Raw genomic sequence first — 19501 nt, forward strand, 5'->3', positions numbered from 1 at the left:
GTGTCAACTAGTTTAAATACACATTTAATCTTTGAGATATCTTAATTTAAAAAACAACAAAAAACCAAGTGAAGTTTCAACAGTATTTCTCAGTTTTTCCTGCATGATAAAGAAACCTTGCAACACGATTCTCTGGGCTTAAATTTTATGTGTAAACAAATGTGTAAAATTCTGGTAACATCACAAAAATGTCCAGTGAACCCACTCTAAAAAATAAACAAAACCACACATATTTCTACAGTGAAAAAAGCGGGAGGTTTTCTGCTACTTGATTATTTATCTACTACTTAATTACTTTAGTGTAGTATGAATCACCACGGAGAAGCTGTGAAACATGTAAATACAGTAAAAAGTCCAAAGTGCATGCCCTCCTTAATGACCAGTGAGCCAAACTGGAGTCGTTGGCAGGCTGATTGTGACCCCTGAGCCTTATGTTTGACAGGGGTTAAAGAGTGGAAGTAATCATAGTATAGAAACACTGTTACACGTGAATAGAAATGTAAAAGTAAAATAAGACATTATATAGACAGACAGGATTATAATATAATAATATAATATAATATTTATATGCACAGAGGTGTTACGATGCAACTGTTATGCAGTTATTAGATGCAGGGCTCAGTCTACCCCGTGACTGCTAGGATTTTTGCTTGGTTTTTACTTTTAAAGTGCGCCCGTATGGCTGATGCACGCTCGTAAACTCCCAGCATGTGACCCTGACGTGCCAAACAAAGCTCGCTGACTGTTCTCCACGCTGATTGGCTGGTGGACACAGCGCCAATAAGATGTAAATTTACCGCAGTCATGCAAACTGTCGGCCTCTCGTTTACACAGAACAACTACGTGGTGACAACTTGTAGTCATCGGTTAGTCAAACATCAAGCCGTGAGAGGGCGGCACGTGAGACACTTAACAGAAAAAGCCGCGTTCTAAGCGGCAACATTTTTGATACATTTTCTGCGTGTGACGGACGTGACTCGTGAAGAGAGCTCCACGAGACCGAAATCACCCGAACCCCGCTCCGTGTTTTCCCGTCGCTTCCCTCGTATGCACGCGGTGAGGGAGGGCGTTTGTCTGTGGGCGGTTACAAACGCTGCGTGATTCACAAACCTTATTTGTTCGTACTACTTTGAGCGCCATCTTGTTTGTAACTCTTCTACGTAAGTGGTAGAGTTTCTACTGAGGGGGGTATCGGATTACCCTTTTTTTTCTCCTTCCTCCCCCCTACCCCACCCTCAGCTTCAGACCGGGAACCTCTCCCTGTGGCAGGCTTTACGCACAGGCGCGTCTGCTTTACAGCCTTTTCTCCGGAAAAAAAAGTCTTTTCAAGCGGACAGAAATGAGCATCGAAACGCTTCTGGAAGCGGCCAAGTTTTTGGAATTTCAAGCCCAGCAACAACAGAAAGCACGTGGTAAGTTTGTCTTTTATTGGGAAAAAAAGATAAAATAAACAAAAGCTCGCTCATTTTTCACACTCTGGCAGTCAAGGAGTGGGAACCAGTCCACCCATTCAGTGAAAGGTTTAGTCTCCGAGTTAAGAGGAAACCCTGCCTGTGGCTCATTTAGCAGCACAGTGTCTGAACTGATTCCCGTTTGTCACGTATGAATTTAAAGACCGTTTCAATCTTCTTAGTTTTACTTTCATTCCGGTTTTAGAGCGGCTGCTGTGGATCTGGAGGCTTCGCTTCATGTAAAGATTGAGGTCAGGTCTCAGACAGACAGGCAGACAGAGACGGGCTTCTGCTGCAGTGTCAGGGGTTACTGCATCGAAACCTGCTGCATAGACACTTAACGTGCTGCTCGGCCGCGTCACCGCGCGCCTTCCTGTATTTCTGAGTATCTGCACGCGCTGCTGCGGAACATTAAAAATAAAAACAAAACACGAGCCGATGAAGGGCGGTGGCGCGCGGAGTGCCAGGCTCGTTTTACATAATGACCTGACATCGTCCGCTGGGGATCAAGTGACTCTGGCATTCAGGTTCCCCCTCCTCCTCCTCCCTCCCACCCCCACCCCAGCAGTCTGCGCCCCCTCAGTCCCTCCGCGCGCCTTCCGGATATCAGGTGTTGTAGTGACTCTGCGTACCTGTGTGTTTCGGTATGACTGTCGCTTCTTAACACATAAAAAAGCAAAATCACAAACTCCCCTGGAGCTCCAGACTCTCGTGGAAGGCTTTGAGTGTCAGTCGATGACGTGTAACAACAAACCACGCCCCTGTAGTTTAAAAAGCATTAGATGGCTACGCCCCTTCCACCACGTGCGTGCCGGGCAACCCCTCCCAAAGATCGTTTATAAAGCAGATGGCTCACTCCGGTTTTCCATCCGCGTAAACTACATCCGAAGAGAATTAAGAAGCGTTACGTTTTTATATCTACAACTTTATTCAGCTCTGGAGTCAACAAACTCTTCATGTGAGATTTCTATTCAAGTTTCTTGTGATGTCATGATGCACATCGCTTAACGACTGAATTATGCTTCAGTGAGAAATCCAGTGCATAACCAGAAACTCCTCTAAACCCTACAGTAACCTTCCATGTAACCTGACGTTCACATCCTGAGAAATGTGACGGGTCAACGCAGCCTGCAACAACTCGAGTGGCGTGGAAGGTTGGGATGTAGGGTCGAACAGTGTTACGTTGTTACGACATAAATTTCCTGCAAAAGTCTAAATCACACATAACTGTCCATCGTATTGGATGTGATACAACCACTGGTTGCTAAGGCAACCCATATATTCCCTGACAGGTTGGCAGTGGCTAAAGGAGGCTCAGTTCCAAAGGTGGTGAAAACCTAGTAGAAATTGCTTCAGGTGCAAGAAATAACTTGGAATCACTGAGCAGTTCATGACCCTTTGTGACTGGGGCTTTTTTAAGAATTCTTTTCCTCTGGACCAGTGGTTGACAGATGGTTGCACACTGGTCTCTAGCCTTATGTGTCTGTGGCCTTATTTACTTGACTGTCACCATGAATGTCACACATCCAAATGGCAGATGAGTTAATGTCACATGTCTGCAACTCTTTGGTATATACATGCAGTTACACTCCAATAAATCAGTGTATCTTACATGGATCGCTATAGCTGTCAACATATTGTGTTTGCACTGCATATTAAAAGGAAACAAACCTGTCAGAGTTGTTTAAGTTTGCATAACTATGAGGTGTACATGTGTTACATTTCGGGGAAGGTGCAGGTTAAGCTACCCCAGACAGCCCTAACGCTAACATCAGACCTGCTGAAAAAGCGCATTACACTTCCTGCGCTGTTCAAGCTTGGCTGCCAACATATCAGCCCTTTGGTTGAACGCTGATTTTTACATATTCTGTAGCTCTTTACATATTCGTGAATGAAAACTAGCCTTTTGGCTAATTCTGGCATATTTACATTGATATGTTCATGAATAGTTAAATTCATCATTCCGGAGAGAGTCCACGCAGGCTCAGAGTGAGAGATCGTGTTTTTTTTCCTGTCTCAGCTCCTCCTGCCTGGTGCATTCTAAGCAGGGGCCTCCTCCTCCTCCTCCCTCTCTGCTACTGTAGAGCAGGTCACTGTGTGCAGGAAACTAGGCCAGTGTTCCTCTATGTACTGCTGCAGTTATATAATGTCTATAGAAAACCTGCTTGTTTTTGTAAGTGTTTCATGGGTTTTCTTTCAGAAAAGACCCCTGTGTGTGTTTATGTCAACAAAACAACATTAAATTGTCAGAACTCATAACTGTGCATGCAACAGCTTATGAAAGCTATGTACTGCAACTGGAACATCTTGTTCTTTCGTATGTTTTTACCGCTGAAGAAAAGACTTTTCAGTGTAACGGGACATGTTCATACACTGGAAAAAAATACTGTGAAATGCTTTAAGTAACACTGTTAAAATTTCTCTAGAGCTTTTTAGAGCTGGATAGAATATCTCCTTCCTCCATCACATTATTTTTTTTACGGTCACAGTCATTCATAAAGTGACAGTGTTTTAAAATGTAAAATCATAACGCTATGTGCTGCTTTTTCGTAGATCTAAATAGACTACCAGATCTGTGAAAGATCTGTTTTAAAGCAGGGCTATAATGTTCTGAACTTTGAACCCTCAAAATGTGAGCATGTATATTTTAAACTGATTATACATGGATAAAAAGTAGTATCTGTCACATTATTATTATTTATTTATTTTATTTTAAACAAAAGTTGAAGTTAATTTAAAGACTGACCGATAAAAGGTTGTGATTTTGAGAAATATTAGAGAAACCTGCTCTTAATCCTAACTGATTAAACAAGCTGACCTCATACGTCATGCTCTGGTGCCAGTCGGTTAGATCCATTATTTCCTGCTTTTATCAACGTTGGTGTTTTAGAGATGTCTTCATTCAGCTTCAAATAGTCTGTGATGTTAACAGGTGAGAATATTCCTATTATTTTGTACACCCTATTTGAAGGTGAGCTTACATTATGATGCAACAAACTACATTATCTAAACCTGGATTTTTTTTTAATTTTTTATACAATCTTATTGTACATAGCTATGCAGAACTTTACATACAATGTAGCTATTGTATGTAAATGTATAATAAAAACAGACTGTAAACTTGTAAATCATTGAAACACCCCTTTTTTTTTGTATTTAAAAAGGTACAAAGACAACATTTCACATTTTGAAACTTAAGAAATGTTACTGGGTTTTTTTGTCTTCAGTTGTAAGGTGTCAGTGACTTTTTTGGATGTTGTGTATCTAATAAACTGGCCCGATTGAATATGCCAGCTACAAATCTGCAATAACATTTGTTATTTTATTTTTTAGAGTGACTTAGCACGTAATTTCTTGGAGACAGCTGTGTCGTTGTCACTCACTGTCGTCATCATTTATGTGAACTTGTTTTCCGTGGTTTGGGGTGAAGTCTGTGGTGCCACTGTAGCTTCACCTCTGCAATGAACGGATGAGTGTGTACTGCTGCAGCGTCCTGATCGCATTTATAACGATGTTGATGACAGCTACTTGTATCTGACATTTTCTAACTGTGAACATGAGCTGCCATAGCAACTAGAGTCCCTTTCCACAGCATCTATACAGTGTGGAGGGGGTGTGCTTTAGATGACTGGACAGCCCCGTAAGATGCATTTAGACTGACTCATGTTTTACAAAAATACTGAAGCTGATCACTTTTCAGTTAGATTTATCTGTACGAATCTTTCACATGGCTATAATCACAGTTTATTTAATAGTAATCAAAACGTGCAATCATTTTAAAGCTGGCTCAATTGCAATGAGATCTGCAGTGTATTAACTGTTATAAACATGCCTTTACAGATAAACCTAACCTCTGGACATGCGTCTTGGTAGTAAAGAGACCCTCGGGCTTTGTTAGTAGAGATCTAGAGTCGACTTGCACTCACTTCCCCAGCACAACTCAGTCAGTGGACTGTGACCAGCATTACATTACAGTGAGATGTACCTCCATTAAAGCAACAAGCTTCTTTTGTGAAGACGTGCTCAAAGCTAGGCAACATTTTTTGTGGATGTGAAAATGCATGTACAGATAAAACACAAAGTAGGAACAGCAAGAGAGAAGAGCCTGTAACCTGAAAGCTCAGACTTTCATTTCTGCTTGTTGTAATTACAACAAACATTCTCCTGTAGAGCCCCTTTGACTTACAACTGGATGTTTCAATAATATTAACATTAATACTTCATCACTTTACGTGTAACAGGAGTCACAGTTATGTTTGTGCTCTTTCGGGATTCATCTGTTGTGGCACAGATGAAATGAAACCTGCTACTGACATGGTTTTACACAAGTTTTAGGTTTAGTTAAAAAAAACATCTGTTGGTGTCATGTGCAAATGTACCTGCAGCTTTGAGTGTCAAACACTTGTTTTGCTGATTTACTATAATTAAGATGAGCAGGACTAATGTCACTGAGCTGGTACAGCATAACATGCCAAACAAGGCCTTCTACCAGACCTTTCTAGAAATGACTCTGGCTTATTTCCTTTCACATACTCCCAAAATCTATCAGTACTGTTAGTGCTAACAGATTTAAAAAGCTCAAAGGGTTGTTGCTGCATTTTTGTCTATGTGTGTATAGATGGGATTGGTTGTATTAATGGCTGTGTTTTTCCCACAGAGGATGAACTAAAGGAGAAGCTGCGTCTGCAGCACCTGAAAGAGCAGAGCCACCCTAATGTGAACTCCACAATCCACATCAACAATGTTTCTAAAGCAGAGGAGCTCCACATGGAGTCCCGTCCCCCACCCATACCATCAGCTCTGTCACCTCCCTCCGTCCCCATTACAGTCATCCCAATACCTGTGGTCACCCCCAACCTTACAGGCTCACCTACTCTACCTGTTACCACGCTCTCCCCTCCTGCTGCTCCTCCACTGGCCTCCCCAAAGACAGACTCTCATGCCCCTCTGGAGCAAAGTGCCGCAGCTCTGCTCTGCTCTCCACAGCCCAAACCTGACACCCAAACCATGGTGACTGCCAACCACAAGCAGCCGATACAAAACCACCACCTTCAGCCGCAGCTCGTCACCCAAACCAACAACACTAAACTACACCAGCAGCTGGTTCAGCGCTATCCGGGTACCATCGTCTCGCCCATACAGCCGCAAGCCTTACTGCCCCATTCAGGCCCCGTGCTTCAGCAGGCCCCCCTGCACAATGGCCCCGTCAGCCGGGGAAGTCCTCCTGATGACAGTCGCCAGCTAGACAGCAAGAAGAGGCCTGGAGGGTAAGTCTGACCTGTTAACTCAGTATTTTTTTTTACTGAGCATCAATTTAAATCAGTCCTCAAAATGCAGAAAAAATAATAACTAGGAGTCCAATTTACAGACGTACTGAAACGGTGTCATCTTCTGTGGTCCACTCAGATAATTATAAATTAGATTCCACTTTGCACGGTTGCTATTACAATAATTTGGATGAGATGATAAATTCACTCACTTACTGTCATTGATCTGTCTGCTCCAAAAACTAAGAAACAGCTTCTTTGATTCATTTTTTGGGGGGGTTAATTTTTTTATTATTTCAATTTTGTTGCCCTTTTAAACATCACCATTTTACTGTGCTCTTGCAGGGCTGGTACAAGAGAGGTGCATAACAAACTTGAGAAAAACAGGTAGGGTCACCCCTTTCCCCAAAAACATTACCAATAGATTTTTTTTTTCTGAAAACTTCACTTATTAGTACCGCTTCAATTTTGAAAATGTGCTTCATATTTTAATCAGAGGACTCCCAAATAGAGATGTTGTTATATTAAAGTGCACTTTACCATTAGCAGTGTCTAAAGTACCTTCTATTTGTCTTGGGTCTGTCAGACGAGCACACCTGAAGGAGTGCTTCGAGACGCTGAAAAAGAACATCCCGAACATTGATGAGAAGAAAACCTCCAACCTGAGTGTCTTAAGAAGTGCACTGAGATACATTCAGGTGAGCTTGTGATGCCTCCAAAGTTAAAAGTTTTATTACCTTCAAATTCCATGTTGGTGTATCTGGTATTGGTAATCATTAGTGTCCGATTGGTGTCGGTAGATTTTAAAATCTTCTTGAATTTCATTAGTTATATTTTCATTGGCTGTTTTGTTACTCAATGTTAATATTTATTTTAACCTTTTGTGTACAGTGCGTTGTGACCACTTGTCTGTGAAAAGTACTTAGTAAATAAACTCACTTATTATATTGTTTTAACAGCTAGATAAATACAACCACAAACCAAAAAAAAATTAAATCACAATTACAGAAATTACAGATTTAAAAACCAACAATTGAAGCGCCACCAGTAACAAGTGGCCTGAACCTCCTATCACCTGTTTTTGTTTAGCAATGTTTCACTCGCTCAAAACATCCACAAAGAAAGGTACCTTGTACTTTATTCCCCATGACAGCAACTCGTATAGAGAGGTTGTAACACGTCACTGATGATTGCACGCTCTTTCCTCACTGCTAAGAAAGCCGTCACACTGTGGTGTTATTGACCCCCAGTCTTACTGGATACATTTACAATCATACTGCGTTTAAGATCCTTAGTTAGAGAAAAACATCAGACAGCAGAAAGTTTAAACACGGTGATGTATTTAGATCCTTCCTGAGTCTCTAAGACTTCCTCATTTATACCTTTTTCTTAAGTGTATGTGTGCGAGTGTTTCAACGAATGACTCGCCATTTCTATGAGTCAAGCTCTCACGGTTAGAGTATGCTGGTTGTAAACAGCTGGCACAAAGGTCTGCCACTGGTCTAGTTTAACTTTCAGACTGACTGTGCTGCTGAGTGTGTCAGTTTTTATTGTGGGTCATTTTTCCAATACACTGATCCAGGAGGCGATAAAACAATATCTCTGTTTACGTTTTAAAATCCAACAATGCTTTTATAGATTTGCATTTTACAATTACAGTTGCATGATCTGTGTGTTTAAGTTTGTCCAAATGTGGTAAGGGTTTGCTGTTTAATTTGCATAATAATAAAACACTTACACGGTTTTAGACATTTGGTAGTCACGCGTTGTTGTTTATGAGCCTGCAGTTGTTCATTAACCGACCGTGGTGCAGATTTACTGATGTGTACACCGAGGAGGACGGCATGCTGCTGCTTGACTGTGAGATGCAGCAGGCTGGTTATTCCTCTGTGCGCGTGGATGCTGAGGGAAACTAGGACAGCGTGGGTGCACAGCTCGTCACCCAGTCTCCCTCCCTGTGCCCCTCTCTGTGATTAAGCAACATGCTGTGCGTGTTGTGTTCGACAGGCTTGTGCGTCTTTTCCTCCAATCAGCAGCTGAGCTGGACATGCTTGAAACAAACAGAGCAAGGAAAACTTACATAATTGATGATGCTTATATGTAGATGTGAAGAGTATAATAAAGATTTGCGTGTAGTATGAAGCAGTTAACCCAGTACTGTAATAGTGTTACAGGCCACAACAGTGTGTTGTGCCTCTTTGTCACAAGGGTCTTTTTCATTGGCCAGGCTGGTGGTGTTTTGTTTTGGAGGGGTGGAGTAAAAGATGTGAGTGCTGGGTGATAGGATGCCTAAAAAAAAAAGAAAAAAAAAGGCAGAACACGTGCGAGCACTGGCATCTTGACATGGGAGGTACAGACGCATGTCCTGCCTGCATGCACCTCATTCCCGAAACTGCACACTCCTCCCTCCCCGTCCCTGTCCTTGCCCTCCTCTGGGTTGGCAGCAATGAAGCAGGTTGCACACAAAAACACTGAGCTTAGAGGTCTGAATAAGAAGCTTTCAGCTCAGCACTCCACCGCTTTTATTTTTACGTCTTATTGTAAGTGTTCATTTGTAAATGAGCAAAGTTTCTATGAAAATAAGTGGTAACTGGAACAGAGTTTTAGTGGTTTTCCAGTGAAAGGCGCAAACTTGGCCAACAGCTACATAGGTCAACTTCCACTTCCTTGTTACATTTCAAATAAAGATGACTCAACATCTGTGACCAGAAAATCTTACATGTGAACCACTTGTTTTCCTTTTTAATTATAGCAGTCGCGCTAATAGAGCTGTAAGAGGGTTTTTGTTTTACTTCAGAGACAACATGTAGCAGGCTTTCCTCTGAGTCCGTAGTGGTGTCGTGAAAGCCGAGGCTGTAAAATAAGCCCTGATGCATTAGCGCTCCTCCTCTCCACTCCCCCTCCTTCCCTCCATCCTGCCTCTCTGAGCTTTTAAGGCCACATGAGCAGCAAGCACATGGCTAGCCTGAGCCGCGTGACGTCACCCCCCCTGTGCTGGGCCCCCACCCAGCACTGCAACATGCAGGACTTGCTGTACCACCAGGCTTAGCCGCCCGCAGCAGGGAGGGAGCATGGAGCAGTAAACACAAGGCTCAGCTTACTCCACACGCGCTTCACTTCCTCATGAAAGCTGACTGAACTTGTTCCTCCACTGCTTGTCCGCAAATGCCAGCATGAAAAGTGCTGTACTCTCTGCTAGATGAAGATAAGCTAAAAATTTATTTATCTTTTGATATTTTTAGCACAGTCACTGTGGACTTCATGGCATATTTCCTTTGAAAGGTTGCCTGACAAGATAACTGTACTAGTTCTTTTGACATTTTCATTTTTGTTCATCCTTAACATTAAAAAAAGCTGGCCTCCTTCAGCTTTCTGACGACTCGGCTCTTAACCGCAATGAGGTAAATAGGCCAGCTATGACCAACACAAGCTTGCACACAAAGGATTGGTGTGCAAAAGTAGGCATTTTATTTCCACAGACAGACTTTTTATTGTTAACGTCGGGCACCACGTGAAACCCTCTGCTCCAGCTTGAAGGCAGACTAAGACAAGGGTTTATGGTTACCACAGTGTCATAAGACCTGTGAGCAGGAACCCGATCAGTGGAGCAGCATGTCTGCAACGTGGCCTCCTGTGCTCCTGGCCCTTTAAGACAACCCAGCCTTGTGCTGTCTGTTCGCGGCTGCTGCAAAAGTGAGTCAGTGAGTACAGCTTGTATTGCTCTCTTTCAATCCCCTGTTATCTGTGGCCCTCCCTCTCCCTTTTTCTGCGGGGCCATGTGCTCGGCACTCGCATTGCTTGTGACAATAATGCTTCAGCAGTGTTTACCTCCCATGCGCACGCACACACATGCACGCACACAGTTCTGTGGTAAGAACTCTTCCCTGGAAAAAGGAGGAGGTCTGAATGCAGTCATGTGCAAAGAATCCAAGCGTACCTGGCACATTGTGTCCTACCAATCTGGTGACATGTTTAACATGGTGATGAAGTCACGTGGGACCCATCTGCTGCAGGCTTGGTTATCAGGTGTATGTGGTTAATCTCAGACTAGCTGTTTCTAAAAAGGCGAATGTGGCGTCGGCTCTCAGCAGTTCAGTGGGTCTCCGTGTTTGTGGAGCATTTCTCCACTCTCTCATTCTCTCTTTATGAGTCATCACTTAAAGCTGCTGTTGTAGCGCTACTCACGTAAGGCTGCCAGCTACATGAGGGTAAAAAAGAAAGCGGCCAGACCTTTTTGGACATCATGTTAAATTTTCCTCACCAGAGTAGGTTTTGAGAGAAATGTTTACACACTAAGAGGCTGTTAGAAACCTAAATCGCACCTCTCGAACATGAAGGTGTGTGTCATCTTTTAGGATTTCAGAGAAAACGTTGACATGTTTTCAGGCATTTCCCTGACAACCAGAGATGGGGGGCATTTTAACACATCTTGTGTAGAGATGAAGGATGTTTTTAATCCGTACAGAGAGGCGGTGCTCTTTATGGCTGGTTACAAGTTGCACATCTGTGTCCAGATGTTTAACAATGCATGCTAAGGAGCACCTTACTCAGTGAACAGTAGTGTACATGTCTGTCCTGCTATTTAAAATCTGCATGTCCAAACTATATCTCCATTAATCAATAATATTAAAATACAAAGTTGGGATCCCTGTCTTTGTGAATGAGATGGTGCAATACCTGAATTCTTGGAGTTTTCATTAAAATAAGAGGTGTAGTTGTGATTCACATTAAGAGTTGTTCCATGTAACAAGTATTTTAAACAGAACTAGGCTACTAACCCTGATCGTAGATAACTTTAGGTCTTTTTGGGAGCAAGGACACAGATTTTCCAACTGTAAAAAAACCTACTCTTGTCACAATAAAAGCAGTTCAACTTAAAGATAAGAAACAGCTTGTTTATGTGGATTTGAGCTAAACTGAAATATGAACGGGACTTCTTCTGAGCTTCTATTTGTGTTTAAGTTACTGAGAAGCAGCCAAAGTACAGACCACTTGGCCCATGCATGTCTAATCCTGGATCAGGATTTGAGACAGGTGCTGAATCACACAAGGCCCGCCTTTTGTCCCCTTTTGCTATTTATGTACATGTGCATTGTGCTGTAGGCGCACATGCTCATAATGCACATGCAGGAATGCACTTAAACCGAAGTAGGCCAGAAGCCACCTACACACATGACTTAAATCGTACACACGATGACTTACACATTTACTGTATCGTCACACTGTACACGGTAGGATGAGCACTAACAGGAAGTCCACCCTTTATGATCCCAAGTCATCAGGTTGCTGGTAGCGGGTTTCAGACCGTGTCATTTCCCTGAGCCTCTCCCACAGAGAGCGTGCTGAATAGTTTGACCAGGCTGCATGTGACATGCAATAAATTATATATAATTAAAGACTTCTGAAGTACTTTAAAACGGGAATACTTAAAAACACAAGTCTGCTGATCATGTACCTGTTGCCATAATTTCACTTTTCCTACTGATGTTGCATGCTAAACATACAAAACATAAAACCAGTCGCTGTCAATAGTAAAATTCATGTATTCACATTTATAAAATGTGTATTTATAAACGCAGACACAGAAAGTACCAAAAGTATAAGAACATAATGCAGGACGGCCCGTTTCTGAGTAATATGCTTCATTGCTAATTGGAACCTTTGAATTGCTTTAAACTATGTTTTAAATGTTGTTGCTGGAAAATGTGGCTTTCATTGTAACAAAGTTATATTTTTTTCTGATAGAAGTAATCAGTTATAATATATAACAGTTTTCTTTCACTAATCTCTTATTATTATTATTATTATTATTTTGAATTTGGAAAATTGGCTATTAAATGTACCATTTCTCCACTTTATAAGAGAAGTACGAGTTCAAATAGACCCAGCAGAGTCAAAGTTCATTCCACTGGTGCACTTTGACATTTTCCTCAAATAAGTAGTGCTGCAGATTTTCTCTCCTCCACCCTCTGTGCACACGAGTAATATCTAATTTCATATCAACATCTTTGACAAAATCAGAAACGGGTCATTTTAAGTCCTCCCTAATTTTAGAGGTTGAAGTGGTGAAATCTGTTAAATACTATTAAGACTAATATAAAATCAGTGTGAATCTTTACAGTATTGCTTCAAGCATGACCTTGGACTTGAGTAAAAACCTCTCTGACAGCTTCACAAAGACAATTACTGTGGTTCTCTTCTATTGGATGAATTTATTACACAGTAAATGTGACCTTAACGTTTACCCTGTGGACTTTTTCCTGTGTAATTCATAAACCAGTTCTGAGTTTTACCATTGTATTCTTTTCCTCCTTGCAGACATTAAAGCGCAAAGAGAAGGAGTATGAGCACGACATGGAGCGTCTGGCCAGAGAAAAGATCGCTACCCAACAGCGACTAGCAGAGCTGAAGAATGATCTTAGCCAGTGGATGGATGTGATCGAGATCGACCGCATCCTCCGACAGACGGTGCAGCCGGAGGAGGACCAAGCTTCAACCTCCACAGCCTCGGGTAGGCAGACGGGAGGGATTGGTGGGGATTTGTGTTCAGTCTCAACTGCATGTCTCTAAATCTCCCTAATACACAACCAAACACTGTTTCAGATTAAATCATGTAATTATATATGTAATTAATGAATTCCATAATTTGTTGATGTTGCAGAAGGTGAAGACATAATGGATGACGATCTGGATGAAGAGCCTGCACCAAGAGCACCCACTGCCTTACCCACCGTGCCTCAAATCATGAAACCTGAGCTGCGCACAACTGCAACACCTACTCAAGTCCCAACTGTGATGCCCACCACCACTACCTCCTTCACCACCCCTCACAACCAGCGCAAAGCCCCTCAGCACCAGCCTCAGCCGCTACCAGTGACTCCCCCACAGCCACTGTCTAAACCTGCAGCTCCACCAACGCTCACTGCCACTACATCCAGCACACCTTGTCAGCTGTCAAATCCCACCCAGACGCAGATGGTGACCACACCCAGTCTGCACCCCACAGTTATTGCTCATGCACCAGTGTCCCACCCTTCGGTCATCCAAGTGATCCCAAGTCAGAGCTCCAAAAACATCGCCCAGCTGGCTCCCTCCACCACCACCAGCTCTGTGCAATTAGCCCCCGGCCACCAGCCCATCAGTCACATAACTGTGCACCCAGTGGCTCACCTGAGCCAGCATTTACCCACTCTCTACTCTCAGCCGGTGGCTGTCACACAGTCGGCTGTGGTCGGTCACATCACTCAAACAATAAACCATGCTCATGTGAACGGCAGTGCACCTGCACAGCCAACTGCCACCATTGTTGGTAAGCAGACAGCAGTGAGCACCCAGATGATGGCCCACCACCCGCAGCTAGTGGGTCAGACGGTGCTCAACCCTGTGACCATGGTAACCATGCCCTCCTTTCCCATCAGCACTCTGAAGCTGGCCTGAACACTGCCAACAGGACCACTGAGCTCCAGACTGTGATCCCCATGACAGGGGTAAAGTGATGGAGGGATGTTATTCCCCCATGTTAACAAAGTGACCAAAAACAAGTCCCTGTTCTTAACCTTCCACCTTCTTGTGTGTTGGTTAGTGTTGTGGGAGCACTCAATGGGCCACCTCCCTGCGGTGAACCACGGGCTTCATACCAGGCCATTGACAAGCCAACCGTGTGTGCAGGAGAGCTGCTGGAGACCCTTCTGCTCTGTTTAATTCTCACTTAAAAGCATTAAAGTGGACACAAAGCTGGGAACAATCCTAAAACTCCTTCTAGACCAGACTACCACAACTTCTAAGATATAACAGGCTGCATGTGACTGACGGTCATAACGTTGTGTTTGTGTTGTACACAGTGGGCTGATGTGCAGTTTTTGACCTTCACCTGCCATCCTTTGTTGTTTTAAAGTGAGGCAGTGCGTATTTTCACAGAAGCTAGAAAGAAACGGCCTCACATGGGAAAATGTCGATCTGCTATTATAGAGTCCAGACAGTGTAGGAGCAGAGTGCTGGCCCGCCAAACCCAGGGCACGGAGAATGTGGTTCAGAGGAGCCCCTCCTCTTCAGCAGCAGCACATGCTGTAAGGTTGGAGCCAAATCATGGACTGCACTTAGCCGCCTGAGCAGGAGCTGCAGTCCTCGGTGATAGTGCACACAGCAGCAGCTCCCCCTGGTGGCTGTTTGTGTTCATAGTCAAACCACCACCTCTGCAACAATGACACAATTCTTCCAGTGAAGTAAAATGATGATATCACATCAGAGTGTCTGAAAGAAAAAAACAAATATATATATATATATATATATGTTATAGACACACACATACACAGCTTTGTCAGTTCTAGGCCTAGCCAGGGTGCAGGGTGTCTCACGAGCTTGTCTCTGCCTTTAGCGAGTAATGTTCTGTTGACAGATTGCAGCCAAGATGACAATCAGCACCTCGAATTTTAAGGCTCAAGTGCTCAATCAGAAAAGGGTGGATTTCTCATTTCTGCCTCAAGTGAATGAGTTTAAGTATCTCAGGGTCTTGTTCACAAGTGACAGACTGACTGGTCCAGGCACTGCACCAAACAGTGGTCTGCTGTGGCAAAGAGACAGCTGAGCGCTAAGGCAAAGCTATTCATTTACTGGTTGATCCACTGTTCTACCCACAAACTGTGGTTAGCAGCTAAAAAAAAAGAAAGTATGAGATCACTGATACAGGTGGCATGAATGGGCTTCTTTCTAGGCTGTCTTGCTTAGCCTAGACAAGATGAGGAACTCATCATTCAAGAGGAGCTGAGTCAGATGAGGTGGTTTGGGCATCTGAGTAGGATGGCTCTAAGGTGAACGGTTTCAGGCATGCACAACCAAGAAGGCACCCGAGGGCAAATCCAGGACATGATATCTCCCAGCTTGCTTGGGAAAGCCTTGGTGTCTCCCACACTAGAGGAGTGAGGTCTGGATAGCTCTGCTTAAACTGCTGCCTGTGTCCAGATAAGCAGAAGATGGATGGCTGGATTTAGTTTTTAGTGTTTAAAGGACAATCAAATTGTTACTTATTTCTAGTATCTGTCCTTCAAACATACTGGTGATTGTACACTGAGCACAAATACAAGTTAGTGTTTTAGGATAAAACAGTTTGTGTCACAGCTGCTAATGTATTTTAAATATTTTTCTTTTTGCAGAGTAGGATTTGTATCTACATCTATATGACCCCCAACCCCGGCAGAGGCGAGTTTATATGCGCTGTGAGACTTAAATACCATGAGGTAAAGGATGTGAATCTGAATACAGAAAGGTCCATAAAATATAGTGAAGTGTGTCTATGCTGTCTTGTAGTGCATATGGTAGTAGGGTGTGTGTTTGCATGCCATTAATGCATGCCATGACTGTACTAATGTAGTGATCACTATGAAAGCAAGGACCTATGGCAGTGCTCCCCGATGAGCTTATGAACTTCATTACGTTACTATAGGAGTGTGTAGGATTTCTGACACATTTAAAATTCTGTCATCCATAAAACTGGGGGAAAGTATCTGTAGAAAGCGTCAACAACAGATGACTTTAATGTGTTTATTCGAGGCACCCTCTTTCCAAAGCTGGCACTGTGAACATTTAAAAAGTAGTCTCAATGAGCAGCCAACCTGCAGTTTAACACACTGTGCTCTCTGAATTTAATCTGAATGTACTGATCTGTGAAAACATTTGGGGTGTTGAAACAGGAGTCGAGCCCTTTTTAGAAATGCAGTTACTTTATTAAAGTGTATGTAAAGTGTAACATTAGAAACCTGATTTTGTATTTTAAGATTTACTGTCGCTTGTATCATCACCCCTCGTTTGTTAATTTTATCAAATAGCTTATTTTCTGGGACCATGTACAGTGCTGTATGTGAAGGGGCGATCACTACATTCAGTCACATTTGGCCACTTGTTTAAATTATTCACCCCTTACATGTTTTTGTATTTTGCTCTGATGCAATACGTTGTTTCCTTGCCATCTCTTAGATTTCACACAAACATCTGGGATAAATGGCATTTTGAAATCGTTTTGCAGAAAAACAAAATGCATAAACGTTACCAGATACAGATGCTTGAAGAAGCAAAAATATACCTGTGTTTTCCCTATGGAGAAAGTTTACATTGTATATAGCCTGTAAATGTTGGGCTGCATTTAGATCTATCTGTATTAAGGTAAAAGCTTGGGAAAATATGTAAAAATTAAAATTTATAAAAAAGATACTTAATAAATTGTATTATGTTTACAAAGGTCTGAAGTGGCTTCTTTAAACAAAGTGTAGAGAAACACAAAGATGGTTTTACATTCAGAGCGCAGTCAAACATTAAACACTGCTTTATCCAGCGCTCACTCTCAGTGATGGATACGCTGAGGTCATCAGGACTTTGGCATGTTGACATGCCAGACTGGATGAGCCAAGGACCGAGCCGCCAACTTTCCAGCTGGAGCGACTTTGCCTCCTGAGCCACACTGACTCAGAGAAATAAAGTGGAAAGTTATACTGATATTTGAATGCAGAAATTCTTTCTAATTATTATTAGTTATTTAGCATTAAGAGGTGCCTGGCGACTTCTTTAAGTGTTGTTTTGTTCATGCAGTGGTTTGAAACACCAAAGACGATCAGATTAGAGACACTGATCTGGTATTTTTACTCCAGAAATATCAGGTTAGGCTAATACTGAAAACAGTAGTAGATAAACTGCAGATATAACGTGGACAAAGAGATCAAGTTACCTCTGTATAATGTGATGCCACTTAGTAGCACACGCTAGCTACATTTTTAACACCTTTTCAAAGCCTCTAAAATAAAAGCTGAACATAAGCATTCAAGAGGAGCTGAGTCAGATGAGGTGGTTTGGGCATCTGAGTAGTCCTTTTATACAAGCCTTCTGTAGTAGTTTCATCATTCCAGGATAACTGTAGATAACAAGGCTAGTCTAGTCAGGATGTTATGGTACAATTCCCGCTAAAGCCAGGTTGGTTGTAATTAAAAACCTGTTTAATATTTAGTCATCATAGCAACTAGACATACAAGTTATACCTATGATTAAAGTTATCTGTTTAGTGCACTTAAAAGTAAAATAATTTTAATGTTTCAAAACTATTTTCTGATACCTTCAAATTAACATTTCTACAAGTGGAGGTTGACACAAAAACCTTAACAATGAAAGAGCTTGCCAAAGACAGACAATGCAACTACTAAAAATTACACTTGCTTGACACTTGACACAGTTGTTGGTGCCAGACAGGCTGCTCTGAGTATTTCAGAAAAAGCTGATCTACTGGGATTTTCCCCACACACCTATGTCTACAGTTTACAGAAAGAAAATATCCAGTGAATTCTCTGTGTGTGTTGTTAATGCTAGAGGTTAGAAAAGAAAGGCCACACTGCAACAGTAACTGCATACCTTGGTTGTATACCAAGGTATATATACATATATATATATATATACATATATATATATATATATATATATATATATATATATATATACACCTTGGTTGTATACCAAGGTATATATACATATATATATATATACACACACACACACACACACACACACATACATATATATATATACATATATAGTAAACATTCTAGCTAACCATCTACCTACCTACATCAAGAACTTCGTAGCATTACCTTTGCTTTATTTCCTAAGTTTTATAAAACAAACAAACAACTAAGTAACTTAAAACACTGTAATGAACGGACTCACTGACCTTATTCCTCCTCCTTTCGTGCTCCTTCTGTCTTCTGACTAAGAGCTGGGCGATATAAGATTTTTTCATATCACGATATGTTTTTTTCATTTCAGGCGATATAAGCCAAATAACTATATTTGTAAGATTTAAATGTGCCGTTGCTCACAAGTAAAATGTGAAATAATTAGCAGCTTGTTTTAACTGAAATATTTATTTCCCATAATAAGTTCAACAGGGCAGATGTACTTAAGGAACATGAGACTAAACTAAATAAAGGCAAATATTGCAAACTACACAAAAGGTAGCCGCTAAAGCATTTAAGTTTCAAAATAGAACAAACAAAACAGACCACTAAATTGTCAATTCCACTTAGAAACAAAATATTAATTCTAAAAATAAATCTTAGTTTGTTTTACAGAAGAACAGACAAAACTGACTAACTTTTGTCAATATCAAATAAACTGAGAACTAAAAGGAAATTCTCAATCTCTCCTTGTTGTATAGCTTAGCTTTTCAAACAGTTTTAACAGTTACTTTAGTCTGACAAAAGCCGAATGACGAATTAGCGCTTTCAGTCAGAGATTGAGCATGCACCGCTTTATTGTATATCCAGACTTGCTTTCGGCACAATTTACAGTGCGCGCTACTCTGTTTTTTGTCAGACTTGAAATAGCCGAAATACCTTCACACTACGGAACTTCTGTGGCCCTTCCGTTCGACAAGCTCTGCGGCATTGGAACCATCATCGGCTTTTTCTTCGGTAACCTTCGGTCACGCTGTCGGTTGATTTTTCTCTAGTCGGCAAACTCATTTCCTTCATTACCTGGGCTGCACGGCTGCAAAAACAAATACACATGTGCGCCTTGGCGCTTAACAAGTCACGTGATGTGACGCTGCGGCTGTGATTGGTTCGGCTCTGCGCTACTTAATTTGGATTGGCTGTTTTTTTTTTGTTTTTTTTAAGAGGACAAGAGAGATGAGGCCTATCGCAATAGTTTAATTTTTCTATCGAGAAAAGGTTATTTCGCAATACATATCGTTATCGTTTTATCGCCCAGCTCTGCTTCTGACCCTCACAGCTGCAAAATGGTGTCAAA

At 41.9% G+C, this 19501-nt stretch overlaps 1 protein-coding gene across 2 annotated transcripts; it reads left to right on the forward strand.

The window, feature by feature from the left end:
• Positions 1 to 854: 854 nt before the first annotated feature.
• mnta (MAX network transcriptional repressor a) lies at positions 855 to 16755 on the forward strand. Of its 2 annotated transcripts, XM_003458616.5 has the most exons (6): positions 858 to 1412; positions 6109 to 6718; positions 7064 to 7105; positions 7305 to 7416; positions 13037 to 13229; positions 13380 to 16755. In XM_003458616.5, the coding sequence occupies exons 1-6, from the start codon at positions 1340 to 1342 to the stop codon at positions 14153 to 14155; spliced, it is 1806 nt and encodes a 601-aa protein (XP_003458664.1). In that variant the 5' UTR covers positions 858 to 1339; the 3' UTR covers positions 14156 to 16755. The 2 variants fall into 2 exon arrangements, with proteins under 2 accessions (XP_005463784.1, XP_003458664.1); XM_005463727.4 differs by lacking the exon at positions 7064 to 7105 and having other exon boundaries at positions 855 to 1412.
• Positions 16756 to 19501: the final 2746 nt, after the last annotated feature.

The sequence above is a fragment of the Oreochromis niloticus genome, linkage group LG14 (assembly GCF_001858045.2).
Source record: "Oreochromis niloticus isolate F11D_XX linkage group LG14, O_niloticus_UMD_NMBU, whole genome shotgun sequence".
NCBI lineage: Eukaryota > Metazoa > Chordata > Actinopteri > Cichliformes > Cichlidae > Oreochromis > Oreochromis niloticus.

Coding starts and splice junctions, on each gene's coding strand:
- mnta (XM_003458616.5), top strand. CDS start 1,340: ATGAGCATCGAAACGCTTCTGGAAGCGGCCAAGTTTTTGGAATTTCAA. Junction 7,106..7,304: donor AACAAACTTGAGAAAAACAG/GTAGGGTCACCC, acceptor TGGGTCTGTCAG/ACGAGCACACCTGAAGGAGT. Junction 13,230..13,379: donor TTCAACCTCCACAGCCTCGG/GTAGGCAGACGG, acceptor TTGATGTTGCAG/AAGGTGAAGACATAATGGAT.